This window comes from Lithobates pipiens, unplaced genomic scaffold (genome assembly GCF_037356315.1).
Source record: "Lithobates pipiens isolate NorthernLeopardFrog02 unplaced genomic scaffold, aLitPip1_a1.2 Scaffold_8, whole genome shotgun sequence".
NCBI lineage: Eukaryota > Metazoa > Chordata > Amphibia > Anura > Ranidae > Lithobates > Lithobates pipiens.
This window is the reverse complement of record NW_027507903.1, coordinates 435,841,325-435,856,550: the sequence shown is the minus strand read 5'-3', so window position 1 is coordinate 435,856,550 and position 15,226 is coordinate 435,841,325. Positions and strand designations below refer to the sequence as shown.

General features: G+C 49.4%; 1 protein-coding gene across 1 annotated transcript; it reads left to right on the top strand.

Moving 5' to 3' along the window:
* Positions 1 to 9,019: 9,019 nt before the first annotated feature.
* On the top strand, positions 9,020 to 14,710 carry LOC143964542 (integrase/recombinase xerD homolog). The gene is made up of 2 exons (XM_077474331.1): positions 9,020 to 9,189; positions 11,764 to 14,710. The coding sequence occupies exons 1-2, from the start codon at positions 9,045 to 9,047 to the stop codon at positions 12,738 to 12,740; spliced, it is 1,122 nt and encodes a 373-aa protein (XP_077330457.1). The 5' UTR covers positions 9,020 to 9,044; the 3' UTR covers positions 12,741 to 14,710.
* Positions 14,711 to 15,226: the final 516 nt, after the last annotated feature.

The window sequence follows — 15,226 nt, the reverse complement described above, 5'->3', positions numbered from 1 at the left end:
AGATGAAAGGTGTAGGGCTGGAAAACACTTTTTGATAGATATAAAGTACATTTTATATACAGCTTTATAGATCAGACCAAAATGAGGAGGAATGAGGAACATTGTTCCAAATCAGGCACGTTCCCTTGAAATAAGGGACAGTTGGGAGCTATGTCTATAATCAACTTGGTTTGCCAATTAATTTAAGGATAAAGGTTCAGTTTTCGCTATTGTGACCCCAAAGTCATGCGATTCACAGTGCGACTTTGCAATGCGATTTTTGATGCAATGTCAAACGACTGGTGAGAACCATGGGAGAACAAGTTGCACCAAAGTCGGAACAAAGTAGTACAAAAACCTTTTTTGGAGTCGCTGCAACTTGCGTCACACCAATTAGAATGGGGACCATTGAAATACTTGGATTTGGACTTGTCATGCGACTTCACATGTGCCAAGCCCCACAACAACTTGCAGTAGTGAAATCAGAGCCTTAGGAAGTGCTGTGTCAACAGCTCCCTATACAAGATTTTTTCCTGGACTCTATTCATTTGAAGCCGCGCTGTAGCATCCACACCAGTGAATACGCACATTATAGCAGTGGATCCTAGGAATCGCATTAACCCTTTAGTACTTGAATTACAAAAGTGAATTTCGCAAAATCTAGCAGTGGATCTTAAGAGTAGCATTAACCCTTTAGTACTTGTATTTAACCTACAAGTTATTTCTGAATAATACCTAGTTTTGCATGGTGTGATTGCTGGAGTGCACGGATGTGTGTGCAGCTGCAATGTGCCCCAAGACAAATTTGTCTTTTTAATTGAGTTGTGGAGGAGTTTGTTCACTTGGAATCTCTGTGTAATTTTTTAATGGTGCATTTTTCTATAATAAATGTAACTTTAATTCAACCGTGGTGTCCTGCAGTGGTGCCCTTCTTGGTTGGAAATTATTTCCTCCTTTTGTCCAGTTTGTATTTTTGGTCACGTGGACTGTGCCATATGAATATTCGTATAGCGATTGCTTGAGCTATTCATTAAATAAGTACCGTATATACTGAATTTCAGTTATATTTTTTTATAATGTAGTAGCATGCCCACTATCTCCCACATATTCCTATTAATCCATCATCAAGGTTGGCTGCCTCAAATTGTTTTAACTTTTTATTTTTTTATTATTTAATTTATTTTTTTATCTGACAAAGTTGCTTTAAACATGGCTTCTATAAAATGAAGGCAGTTTTTTTTTTTATTGCATATGTTATATGTTTTATTACAGCTTGCTACAAGTAAAGAAAGTTAAAATTAAAAATGGGAACCAAAACAGTGAACAATACATGTGGTAATATTGTATGTACACAAACTGCTTTTTCACAATACTTACAGCACGCAAAAGTATTGTGCAATGATTTCTGATGCATTTGGTATAATCATCATAATTCCAAGATCAAACCCCAAGGCTTCAAGGTTCAGTCCACGCAGCTGCTAACTGTTTCTGGTGGACACTGGAGAGTTGGGCTACTTCAGAAAGATACCTGTACTATAGTTCCAAGGTCTGAACACCTGCTGCACCTATTATAAGGGGATCTGGAAAAGGCAAATGTGGACAAGAACACCCAAAATTGCCAGATGGCTAGTGGAGTCTGGCAGGAGAAGTTTGAAAGTCCAAAAAGCTATACTAAGAAGTAAAATATAATTTCCTGACACAGAAAGACAGCATATATGTATGGGTAGGCTCCACCCCCTGCCCTATCACAGGATCAGTTATACTGTAAGATTAGGTCTCCCCCCTGCCTGCACCAGTCTCTCTTTTTTCCTCACTGCTAACAGCCGGTTATGCTACTGCTGAAAGCAGGATTTTTATTTTCCCCTCACCTTGGCTTCTGACCAAGCTGCACAGGTTCAAGCCCCTCCTGTGTCGAAGCTCCCTGCTGTAAAGGTAGACATGAACACCTATATGGGGGAGACCTCACCCCGCAAGGATCCTGGAGAGGGGTGCAGGTATCTGATCCAGGAGAGCCATCAGAAAACAACAAACATACGTGCAGTGAGCTGCCCATTCTCAAAATGGCTACTACTGACTAATGACTACTTCCGGGACTAGCAGCCTCATTGAGTGGAGCAAGATGGCGGAAGCACAACTTCCTGTAAGCTGGATGTCAGTATACAAGGTATAACAGTAAGATAGCAGTAGAAGTACTTCCGGTAATGGAAACTACGCAAGGAGCATCTCAGGAAGCCGCAGAAGGGGCTCACCCACCCTAGCACTTAAATAGCTCTAAAGGAGTGGAGGACGGTGCGCAATCTGTAAGGACACAAGTTCACCAGCATGAACTTGTCAGGTGGTACAGAAATCGATCCGAGGACACAGGTAGGAGATATGCAAATCAAAAGATGAGCTCTCCTAGGGACCAGCCATGTATCCTAAGGTGAGGGCAGGTAGGTATATCTGTCTGTATGACATCCTAAAAAAGAGTGCACACACTGACAGGCTGTAATTTGTTTCAGCTCTCATCAGCCGCAACACTCCTCCAAGATTAGGAAGGCACATCAGCATCATGCCTCAAGCTCTGAGAGGTCAGCTATACACTCTAAAGCCTGCAAACAAAACCAGCACAGAGTAGAATACACACATCAGGAAGAAGAGTCTAGAGATGATCTCTGTGTAGGATGTGGATTAAGAGCCCTTAAAATATTATGTAAAGCTTGCCTACTAGAAGCGGCAACAGATAAAGAGGCCGAGAAGGCTGAAATGATCTGAATAATCAAACAGACGGTCAAGGAGTCTCTACAAGACTTAACAACCACAACTAGTCAGCCTGGGGAAAGTGGTGTGAGCCTGACGGCAGCCCAGAGATCCTTCCCCAGGGTCCAGTTCTGGAGAGGAATCCCAGCAAGAGAACAGCACTATAGGTTTCAAATATTCCTCAGTACAGCCTTTGGTAAAGGCAGTTAGAGAAGCACTAGAGTGGAAGTAACGCAAACCACTAAAACAAGGATGTACTATCCCCAGTTCAGAAAGACAAGTCTCTCGTTTCCTCTTATCCTCTTATTGAAGAGGCAAAAGACATTATTAAAGAAGAGTGGGAGAAGGTGGACAGGTAGGTGTCCCCAGTCAACAGATTTAATGGAATGTACCCGTTCAAAATGGAAGATATGCACTCCCTGGAAACACCACCCTTTTTGGATGCGGCAGTTATGAGACACGCCCGCTATGTAACCCTTCCCATGGACGATGCAGTGTCCTTTAAGGAGCCTTTAGATAGAAGGATGGATGCAGACATGAAAAGAGCCTACATAGCAGCAGGCAGTGCATGTAGACCCATCTTGGCACTTACCTCTTTGGCTAAAGCCATTACGTTGTGGGCAGAGAGCGTAGAAGCAGATCTGAAATCAGAAGCAGATATGACCACATCCCTCAAATTATTAACCAACATAAAGCTTTCAGGTGACTTTGTCGGTGAAGCAGCGATTGATGCCATGCGCTGCTCAGCCAGGGGCATGCAGTGGTTGGTAATGGTGAGGAGAGCCTGTGGCTCAAGCCGTGGACAGCGGACATATCGTCAAAGGTAAACTGGTGCCGCATTCCGTTTGACGGAACTGCCCTGTTTGGCAATAAAATGGAGTCAGCGATTTCAAAAGTCACTGGAGGCAAGTCGGGTATGCTCCCGCAAGATCTGAAACCAAAAAAAAGACGCTTCCAGGGAAGGAAGCACTATCCAAAGAAGTGAAAAGTGAGAGAATTTAGACCTCTTAAAGAGTATAAAAAAAGTGGGAGAACACCTCAAAATACAGTGGCACGATTACCAAAGACAGAATCGACTTCGGAGCAGCAGAAACCCTTTTGACGGTTTCCCAGTCCAGACAGGGGCAGTAGGTGCCAGGTTGCACAGACACTCGTGTTTGGACGGAGCGAGTCAAAGAACCCTGGGTCATAGATGTGGTCCAAGCAGGACACCGTTGGAAATTCCTATCCCATCCCAAAACCCCCCACTTCTCTCCCACATGATTATCACGCAGTCAACAGAGAGCTTAGATAATATTCGAATATATCAAAACGCTACTACAGAAGGGCGCAATAGCAACAGTACCAATACAGGAGCAAATGCAAGGTTTCTATTCACCACTTTTCTTGGTTCAGAAAAAGACAGGTGACTTAAGGCCCATCCTGGATCTAAGAGACCTGAAAAAATTAATCTCAGTCCAGAGTTTCAAGATGTAGTCATTGCACTCAGTAACGCAAGCCCTCTCAAAGGGCTACTGGATGTTGTCCCTCGACCTAAAAGATGCATATTTGCACGTCCCGCTGCATGCGCAGTTACACAAATATCTGCGGTTTGCAGTGTCAAACCAGCATTTCCAATTTGTGTGCCTACCGTTCGGCCTATCTACTTGGCCCAGAACTTTCTCCAAAGTTCTCCTACCAATAATAGCTATTCTACGAAAACAAGGCCTACAAGCCTTTCACTACTTAGACGATATCCTACTGATGGCGGAAAGCCCACAGATACTGTTGGACCATCGCCAAATACTGATAGACATGTTACAGGGATTCGGGTGGATTATCAGTTGGCGGAAGAGCCAGTTGGAGCCATCACAAAGGCTATTGTTTTTGGGTGCAGTCCTAGACACCCACAGAAATACAATAGAGCAGGGAGAAGATATTGAATGTGACCTATCTATTGGCATCACGTTGCCTCAGTCTCCTGGGAACATTATCTGCAACAATCCCAATGGTCAGATGGGCTCATTGGAGGTTGAGGATATTCCAGAAAGCTTTCCTCAATCAATGGTGAAAACAATCAGTCCAACAGAACAGTTCAACTAACTTCAGAGATGAGAAAGTCCCTAGAATGGTGGAAAGATCTGGAAAATCTCCACAAATGCCATCTACTAGTACCAGATCCCCCGCAAGTGATAACATCAGATGCCTCAGCATCGGGATGGGGTGCACACTACAATGGGCTCTTAGCCCAAGGCAGGTGGAAACACAGACAGAGAGAGGTCTCCAATGTGATAGAATTTAGGGCAGCCCTATGTGCAACCACAGCCACCTGGATCTAATGGCAACCACAGCCAACAAAAAGTGCAGGCGCTTTCTGGCCTGGGCAAGGTTCCAAGAAGCAGAAGCAACAGATGCTCTCAACACGAGATGGGTTTTCAGACTAGCCTATGTATTCCCTCCATTGCACTAGTCTTCAGACTATTCAACGGAGTAAAAACACTCAGGGATGGTGATAGTAATAATTCCAATGTGGTCACGCAGCCCGTGGTTCCCATTGCTGCAGTTTTTAGCGGTGGAACCTCCGATGCCCCTTCCAAACATACCGTACCTGCTACAACAAGGTCAAGTGGTACATGCAGACCCAAGAGTCTTACACTTAGCAGCCTGGAGGCTGAAAGGAAAAGGCTAGAAGAAACAGGGTGTTCGGCAGCTGTGGTGGAAACACCGTTGAAAGCAAAAACAGCCACCACTAACCAGATCTACTCTCGAATATGGAAAAAGTTCATATCCTTCACGGAAGACCAAGGGTTCGATCCCCGAGCACAATCAGAACCCCAGGTTCTAAACTTCCTCCAAGCAGGTGTGGACAAAGGCTTTAGTGTTGGTACACTCAAAGTACAAGTCTCAGCCCTGACAGCAATGTGGGTATCATGGTGCCTAATCCGTCAGTTCTTGAAGGCATGTGCGAGAATTCATCCCGCAGAACGATCATATGTCCCACCATGGGCTCTCCAAATAGTTTTAAACAGTGTTTCTTACAGCAATCACCTCAGGCAGAAGGGTGACAGATATATAAGCCTTAGGCTATAAATCACCATAATGTTGTCACCTGGCAGACAGAGTAGTATTACAAACACTACTACACTACAGGCCTAAAGTTAATAACACATTCCATAGGAATCAGGAAATAGTGCTCCCAACCTTCCAGGTAGAAGCATCAGAGACACCACACAGTCTGGACGTCGGGTCCATCTTAAAGACCTACATAGAAATGATGGCAGCCTTTAGGAAGACAGAAAATCTGTTCATCATCCCAGAAGGGAGCAGAAAAGGGCTGGCAGCGTCCGCAAGGACACTGGTATCGTGGCTATTGAATTTCATACAGAGAGCTTCTACTGCAAAGAGCTTAGAACCCCCAGTGGAGCTTAGGGCTCACTCCACACAAGGGACGGCGGCCTCATGGGTAAATTTCTGAGGGGTCAACCCTGAACTAATCTGTAGGGCCGCCACTTGGGCAACCTTCAATACTTTTCTGAACCACTATAAAGTGGATCCTGCGGCTTTAACCACAGTACACTTTGGCCGCTCGGTATTGGAGCAATTGACATAAACAAGTTAAAACGATCTAAATATGTATATAGAATAAATAGTACAGCATTACCCACACATCTGTCTGGTGATTTTGTACATCCCATATGTATATGCTGTCATGCTGCGTCAGGAATGAGGAAAATTTTATACTTACATAACGGTAATTTTCCTTTCCTGATGCAGCATATAGGTTCTTCCCATAAAAAAAAAGAAAAGAAATAAACAAACAAAAGGCCTTGCAGTGATACTAAATTACGAGAATGCTGCAGGCAGGGAGGAGATCTAATCTTATAGTATAACCAGTCCTGTGATAGGGCAGGGGGCGGAGCCTACCCATAGGTATATGCTGTCATGCTTGCATCAGGAAAGGAAAATTACCGTTAGTTAAGTATAACATTTTCCTCATTTTGGGTGGACTGGGATTTTAGTAGACCCCACCCTCCAGCCTCAATTCTCCTTCTAAAAATGCCCATGTCCATTTCATTAACAAAGTGCAATTCCAGTTCTAACCCCCACCTCCAGTCTTCCCCCTTTACACTGGAATAATAATGTTCCCTCAGAAAGTGGGTTAATGGCAAACATATAAATGCACAGTTAAATTAGTCTTTTTCAGAACTAAGCATAAAAATGAAAACATAAAAAAGTATCCCCTAAAAAGAAACAAAAAACTCTAGAATACCAAGGTGATGTACAGAATATAACTGCGGTGCAAATTCTTCCTCTCCTGACTCCTCCACTACTGCTTTCTTTTTTTAACTGATTACATAAATTGAAGCATAGAACAGCTTTGTTGTAACATTTTGTCTGAGATCTTGAGTTTTGTGAACAAAGAAAAGACTGTCTTCTATAATACAACTTTGGTTACAAGATGCATGTTTTAAAACTGCTGTTTGAAATTTTAACAGTTCAGTAATACATTGTCTAGAAATAAAAATAGAATTAAAAGTAGCAGGAAAAAAAAGTTTGTAACCTACAGTAACTAATCCAGCCTAATTTTGGTTAAGGGGATGAAAAGGTGATTTTGCACACCATTTCCTTTTTTGGGGGCAAAAAAAAGAAATAAAAAAATCTTGTAACTCAATAACACATAGATAAAAAAAGACGGATCTCAGTTACTTATATTGTACGACTGCATTAAAGTGTTACTAAACCCAGGACCTTGCATTCTCTATATCTGGTCTTCCGCAGTACACAGAACATAGAAATGCAATTATTTTAGCAAATATAAATGACTAAATACCTTTCAGCAGTATATAGCAGTCTTGTGTCTTCTATCAGTGTCTAGTTAAAGCGTGTAGGTCAGGCCAATTGCGGGCCAATCGCGGTCTGGGTTCCACTTTTATAAGGCCCCCCTGGAGATTTGGATATATGTATCTTTTGTGGCCCCCGGGCGTATTTATTGACACTGACTCAGAGGGGGCAGGACGAGTGCCATCAGATTACATACAGGAGAATCTCCTGCTTACTTGGCGGCATCTGTAATTGGAAGTCCTGTCTCCTGGGCTGCCATTGGACGACTGTTCTGTCTATCATAGGAGGCGGGGCTTTGTATTAAAGAAGCTGCTGAGTAAACAGGAGATTCTTCTGTATGTAATCTGTCTGCGCTTGTCCCTCCCCCCTCCCTGTCCCCTCTGAGGCTGCAGATGGGCATCAATCAGGCTGCACAGATGGCAATGGTACGGCTGCATTCATGGCAATGGTAAGGCTGCATTCATGGCAATGGTAAGGCTGCATTCATCATTGCAATGGTAAGGCTGCATTCATGGCAATGGTAAGGCTGCATTCATCATGGCAATGGTAAGGCTGCACTCATCATGACAATGATAAGGGTGCATTCATGGCAATGGAAAGGCTGCATTGATTGCAATGATAAGGCTGCATTCATGTCAATGGTGAGGCTGCATTCAAGAGAAGCACGGATTAAGAATGCAATGATATAAGGAGTGCTGGACATGACAGTGTGGATGAGGGACACAGAGGGTTAAGCTTTATGGGTGGAGTTCAGGAAAAGGTTTGCAGGAAACAAGTTCAGTGTAGGGGAGGGGTCACATAAAAGGGAGAGGTGTGGCTTTAAGGAATCATTCGGAGCCCAGTGTGACACAGAGGAGGCAGTTTTTTCGCTGCTCCTCTGCTATGGCGGACCTCGAGGGACTCTTCGCGCGGCTGCGACGGGCGGCGGAGGTGCACGGTGCGGACTGGCTGCGGGAACGTGTGGGTGACCTGACGGACGGCGATGTGGACGGCGGCGGGACAGGTGAGGTTCCACTGCGCGCGCGGAGGTCTCGGCCTCCGGCGCGTTTTTCTCCTGGGCCTACTCCTCGGCCGCCTCGTGACTCCCGGAGCCCGGGGGTGGACCGATCGGTCCCCCCGGCAAAACGGCAGGTTATCGGCTCCCCCCGGTCCGGGCGGTCGTTGCGCCGCCGAACGGAGGGGGGCGGGGCTTCACGGCCGCATGGACATGGCGCCGGGACCGCACGGGGCCCGGTGGAGGTGGGGGGGAGTGTGGATGGCTCTGGGTCGGCAGGCCAAGGGGGGGGGGTGCACGTGGCGGGGGATCTGCGGCAGGCTGGGTCTGGGGCCAGCATCCGCGCGGTGGGGGGGAGGGGGGCGCTCCGGGGGGGTCGCATGCCGGAGGGGGGGAGGGTGGGTCGCAGAAGGCTGCCAAGGTGCCTGGCAGGGCTGGTTTTAGACGCCGGCATGCCAGGGGCGGCGGGGGGAGGAGGACATTGCCTGCAGTCCCGGATCGCAGGGACCGGATGGACCGCGCGGAGCACAGGGGGATTGCCGCGTCCCCGGTGCGCGTTGGAGAGGTCGGTTCGGAGAGCGAGCTGTCCCAGGAGGAGGAGGGGTCCTTTTCTACACCCGGACCGGTACCGGTCGCCGAGGCCCCTGGGGGCCCGGGTAAGTTGCGGGAGTCTACATTGCTGGCGGATGCCTTGCGGGATCTGATGGGGGTGGCGCAGGGGGGTGCGGTGCCCACGGGATCCCGGGACGTATTGGGGGGGGTTGCGGCAGGTTCAGCGCAGGGGGCGGGGCCTGTGGCCCCGGGGGGGCCGTCAGGTCAGTTGCAGGAGCTGTTGGGGGGGCTGCAGGCCCTGGTTGGTAAGTTTGCTGGGGGCTCCGGGTCGCCTCAGGTGGCCCCCTGGATGGGTACTGTGGGGGGGGCCGGGGGGGCGGAGGTCATTCCTGCGCGGGATGCACCGCCTGCTGCGGTGTCGGGGAGCACGGATGCGGGGGGTGTGGGCTCGGGGGTCCCCCCGGTGCCCGCGGACCCGGGGGCGCGGTCTGACCTGGTTAGGATCGCGGATGCTGCCCGGTGCGAAGTCTATGTTTGTTTCGAAGGCCCATTGGGGGCGCATTTGAAGCAGGAGGTGCGGGACAAGATCGGCAAGGGTGAGTATGTGGAGATTTTCTCCTTGCTCCCCCTCGAGAAATTTAATTTGGACAGGGTTAAGCCGGACAGTTCCAAGAAGGACGACGAGGAGAAACGTAGGTATCGGCTGATCCCGCGCACATTTGCAAATTGGCTTCAGGCGTTCGCTATATTGGCTAGCGTGATAGGGGAAAAGAACCCCGAGCATTGCTCGGCGTTATTTTGTTACCTGGACGCGATTGGGGAGGCTCACCGAGTGTATGGAGGGCTGGCTTGGCTGCGCTATGATGAGCAGTTTCGTCAGCGTAAGGCAGTGCGGGCTGACCTGCGGTGGGATCACAAGGACATAAGCCTCTGGATGAGGCTTATGTCTGCTCCGCGGGCGCCCACTCCGTTTCTTCAGGGGGGGGCCGGGAGTGCGTCTTCCTCGGGACTGCCGGCCGGAAAGAAGTGGGGGGTGTGCTGGCCCTTTAATGAAGGGGCTTGTAAATTCGGAGGCGCGTGCCGCTTCAAGCATGAGTGCTCCGGGTGCGGCGGCACCCACCCCCTGTCTCGCTGTTTCAAAAAAGGTCAGCGTGCCAGTGCCGCCGGTCACAAGAGGGATGACGCCGGTGAACCTGGGAAGGATGCTTCCTTTCCTAAATAGGTATCCGGATGGTGCGGCGGCGCGTGGGTTAATTCTGGGTTTTCGGGACGGTTTTAGGATTCCCTGTTCTTTGGGAGGGGTGCCGCCGTTGGCCAGGAATTTGCGATCGGCTTTAGATCACCCGGGGGTTGTGGATGACAAATTGGGTAAAGAGGTGGCGCTAGGCCGGATGGGTGGTCCTTTCGAAGTGCAGCCGTGGGGGGACCTGGTGGTCTCCCCGTTGGGTGTAGTTCCTAAGAAGGAGCCGGGGAAGTTTCGCTTGATTCATCACCTGTCTTTTCCGAAAGGGGGGTCGGTCAATGATTTCATTGACCCGGAGGCGTGTACGGTTTCCTACACGTCTTTTGACGCGGCGGTACGGTGGGTCAGGCGGTATGGTCGTGGGGCTCTCATGGCCAAGGCGGATGTGGAATCGGCGTTTCGCCTTCTGCCGGTCCACCCGGACAGCTTCCGGCTGTTGGGGTGCCATTGGCGGGGCAAGTTTTATGTGGACTTGTGCCTGCCCATGGGTTGTTCCATTTCATGCGCCTATTTTGAAGCTTTTAGTTCATTTTTGGAATGGGTGGTGAGAGATGTTTCGGGCCTGGAGTCGGTCATCCACTATTTGGATGACTTTCTGTGCGTGGGCCCGCCTGCCTCCAATGTGTGTGCGATTCTTCTGTCCACGTTGCAGCACATTGCGGGCAGGTTCGGGGTGCCGTTGGCGGGGGATAAGACGGAAGGCCCGGTGACGGAATTGAGTTTTTTGGGAATCGTGATTGATTCTATGGCAATGGAGTGTCGCTTGCCAGAGAATAAATTACGGGATCTGCAGGCGGAGTTGGCAGGCATGCAGGGCCGGCCGAAGGTTCAGCTTCGGGCCCTGCAGTCCCTGTTGGGCAAGCTGAATTTCGCTTGCCGGATCATCCCTATGGGCCGTGTGTTCTGCCGACGGCTGTCGGGGGCCACTGCCGGGGTAACCGCCCCTACCCACTTTGTGCGTTTGCAAAGGGAACACCGGGAGGACCTGCGGGCTTGGCATGAATTTTTGGAGTCGTATAATGGGCGGGCTATGTGGATGTCGGGGCCAGTGAGCAACTTCGATGTGGAGTTGGTTACTGACGCGGCTGGCTCAACGGGTTATGGGGCATTTTTCCGGGGTCGGTGGAGTGCGGAACCTTGGCCACGCTCATGGGAGGTTGCGGGGTTGTTGGGCAATTTGGTTTTGCTAGAATTGTTCCCGATAGTGGTGGCATTGGAGCTGTGGGGGGCGGAGTTTCGTAATTTGAAGTTGCGCATCAATTGCGATAACATGGGGGTGGTCCAGGTCCTCAATCGGATGACTGCTTCCTCCCCCCCGGTCATCCGGCTGCTGCGACACCTGGTCTTTCGCTGTTTGCGGCTCAATGTTTACGTTTATGCTGTGCACATACCTGGGGTGGAGAATTCTTTGGCTGACTCGCTCTCTCGTTTTCAGTGGGACAAGTTCCGGCAGCTGGCGCCGGGAGCGGAGGAGTCGGGGGCGCCATGCCCCGGGTGGATGTGGGAACTTCCCTTGGAATCGCCGCAGGTTGGTTAAAAAGGTCGTTGAGTGAGGCTACATGGTCCGCTTATTCTAGAGTGTGGGCGGAATGGTGGGCGTTCCTGCGGGAGGTTGGAGTGGCTGGTCGGGGCTCCGACCGGCGCTGGGTGGTATTGTACTGGGTTGCCCGGAACATTGAGACGGGCCTGTCTCCCGCGTCTATTGAGCGGAAGCTGGCGGGGTTGGCCTTTTTGTTCAAACTGTGGGGGGAGCCGGACGGGACGAAGGATTTTTGGGTGAGGCAAACGTTGAAAGGGTACAGGAGGGATTGGAAGGGTAGGGATGCGCGCCGGCCGGTGTCATTTGACAATTTGGTGGCAATTTGTTCTCGGCTGGTGGACGTTTGCTCGTCTGCTTACGAGACCGTTCTGTTTACGGCAGCGTTTTCGTTGGCGTTTTATGGGGCTTTTAGGATCGGGGAGTTGGTGTGTCGCTCAAAACGGGTGGCTGGGGGTCTGTTGGATCAGGATGTGCAGGTGGTTGCGGATCGGGTGAGTATACGGTTGCGTAGGTCTAAGACTGATCAACGGGGCAGGGGAGTGGCGATTACGCTGCTCGCCCTGCCGGGCTCGGTAGTGTGCCCGGTGGCGGCGGTACGGGCTTTCCGGGCGGTACGGCCTGTGGGGGCGGGCCCCTTTTTGGTGCACGAGGAGGGCTCTTTTCTATCCCGTTTTCAATTTGTGTCGGTCTTTCGGCAATGCCTGAGGGCGGTGGGTTTGGATGAGCGGGACTACGCGTCCCACTCTTTTCGGATTGGGGCGGCCACGGAAGCGGCTCGATGTGGGCTGGAGGAGGCGGTGGTGCGCCGGATTGGTAGATGGGAGTCCCGGAGGTTCCGGTCCTATGTCCGGCCGCAGTTGCTACTGGGGTAAGGAGGGTGCGGCTGGGGGTTGTTTGCTGTGGGATTTATGGGGGGGAGGACTGTGCTTGTAACATTCCTTTGGTTGTTGTGTTATTTCTCTTGTTTTCATTCCAGATGGAGGTTCTCAACGCCTCGTTTGGATCCTGGGGCATTCGTACGTCTGCTGGGGGGCCAGGAGAGGTGATTCTCTACCAGCAGGCAGGCAATTGGGTATCCCCAGGGAGGTTGCTAGGGTGATGTGGTTGGGTTTCCCGGGCATGAGGTGGGAGCGTGTCATGAGGGAGGTGGAGCGCTTCGCTTTGAGGGATAGGCCCCCGGATGTGCTGGTTGTTCATGCGGGGGGCAATGACCTGGGAGTTCGGAAAGTGAAGGACATTTTGGCGGATATCAAGGCTGATGTGTTGTGCATGCGAGTCCTGTTCCCGGGCACCATTTTGGTGTGGTCGGACATTGTGGCCAGAACGGTGTGGCGGGGGGCCAGGTCTTTAGCCAGCCTCGAGAAAACTAGGATTAGGGTTAATAAGGTTGTTGGGCGGTTTGTAGTGCAGAACGGGGGCATTGTGGTAAGACACAGGGAATTGGAGGTGAATGTAGGGCTTTATCTTAGGCGGGATGGCGTTCATCTATCGGATGTGGGGATTGACCTCTGGTCCTTTGGCTTACAGGAGGGCATACAGAAAGCTCTTCGGGTGTGGGGCGGCCCTCAAGGTTGAGGGGGTCACCCTTTCGGGCTGTGGCGGTGTGTTTTCTGGTGGTTTCTGACGGTAGACAGGTACTCAGAAGGGATCTGAGGGTGTGGGGGGCTCATCTAACGATCGGCCCCTCTGGGTATTCCTGAACGTTGGAGGGAATACGGTTATGTTCACTGGCGGAAGTTGTCTCCGACCGGTCACAGGTGGAGGCCTTTGGGAAGTTGGTCAGGTGTACCGCAGTGATTGGGTATTGGTTTAAGTGTGGTCACCGTCAGAGATCACCAGAATGGGCAGTTAATGTTAATTAAAATGTGGTTTAATGTTAATAAAGTTATTTATATTTATATTTATATATTTATATATATTTATATATTTATATATTTTCATATTTACAAGTTATTGGAGTAATTTTGAGTTATGTTTAATAAAGGCTGTTGTGGCCAGTTTACTCCAACCTATGGTGTGGTCTCGTTTCTAATAGATAAGGAATAGTATAAGGGGAACATTCAGACTACACTAGTCAAGAGAAGCACGGATTAAGAATGCAATGATATAAGGAGTGCTGGACATGACAGTGTGGATGAGGGACACAGAGGGTTAAGCTTTATGGGTGGAGTTCAGGAAAAGGTTTGCAGGAAACAAGTTCAGTGTAGGGGAGGGGTCACATAAAAGGGAGAGGTGTGGCTTTAAGGAATCATTCGGAGCCCAGTGTGACACAGAGGAGGCAGTTTTTCCCACCCTCCCGCCCTATTGTTATGTGTTTGTTTTGTGGTGTTTTGTTGCTGGTCTTTTTCTTCTTTTTCAGGTTCATCGGTTGTCACGGCAGCTGAAAGTTTTTCTTGTTGGCGGTGTGTTTTCTGGTGGTTTCTGACGGTAGACAGGTACTCAGAAGGGATCTGAGGGTGTGGGGGGCTCATCTAACGATCGGCCCCTCTGGGTATTCCTGAACGTTGGAGGGAATACGGTTATGTTCACTGGCGGAAGTTGTCTCCGACCGGTCACAGGTGGAGGCCTTTGGGAAGTTGGTCAGGTGTACCGCAGTGATTGGGTATTGGTTTAAGTGTGGTCACCGTCAGAGATCACCAGAATGGGCAGTTAATGTTAATTAAAATGTGGTTTAATGTTAATAAAGTTATTTATATTTATATTTATATATTTATATATATTTATATATTTATATATTTTCATATTTACAAGTTATTGGAGTAATTTTGAGTTATGTTTAATAAAGGCTGTTGTGGCCAGTTTACTCCAACCTATGGTGTGGTCTCGTTTCTAATAGATAAGGAATAGTATAAGGGGAACATTCAGACTACACTAGTCATGGCAATGGTGAGGCTGCATTCATGGCAATGGTAAGGCTGCATTGATTGCAATAGTAAGGCTGCATTCATGGAAATGGTGAGGCTGCATTCATGGCAATGATGAGGCTGCAGATGGGCACTGATTAAGCTGCATTGATGGGTACTGACCCTTATTTTGTTTCACAGTTCTTTATTTAAAATGCCGCGAAGGTGCGTGTTATGCCGCGTACACACGAGCGGACTTTTCAACATCCAAAGTCCGACGGACTGATTCCGTCAGACTATTCGATCGTGTGTGGGCTGCAACGGACTTTTGATTCACAAAAGTCTGACGGACTTTAGAAATGGAACATGCTTCAAATTTTTCCGACGGAACTCCGCCGGACCCGGTCCCTTCGAAAAATTCGCTCGTGTGTATGCTATTCCGACGGACTAAAACCGACGCTAGGGCAGCTATTGGCTACTGGCTAGGAACTTCCTTATTCGAGTCCAGTCGTACG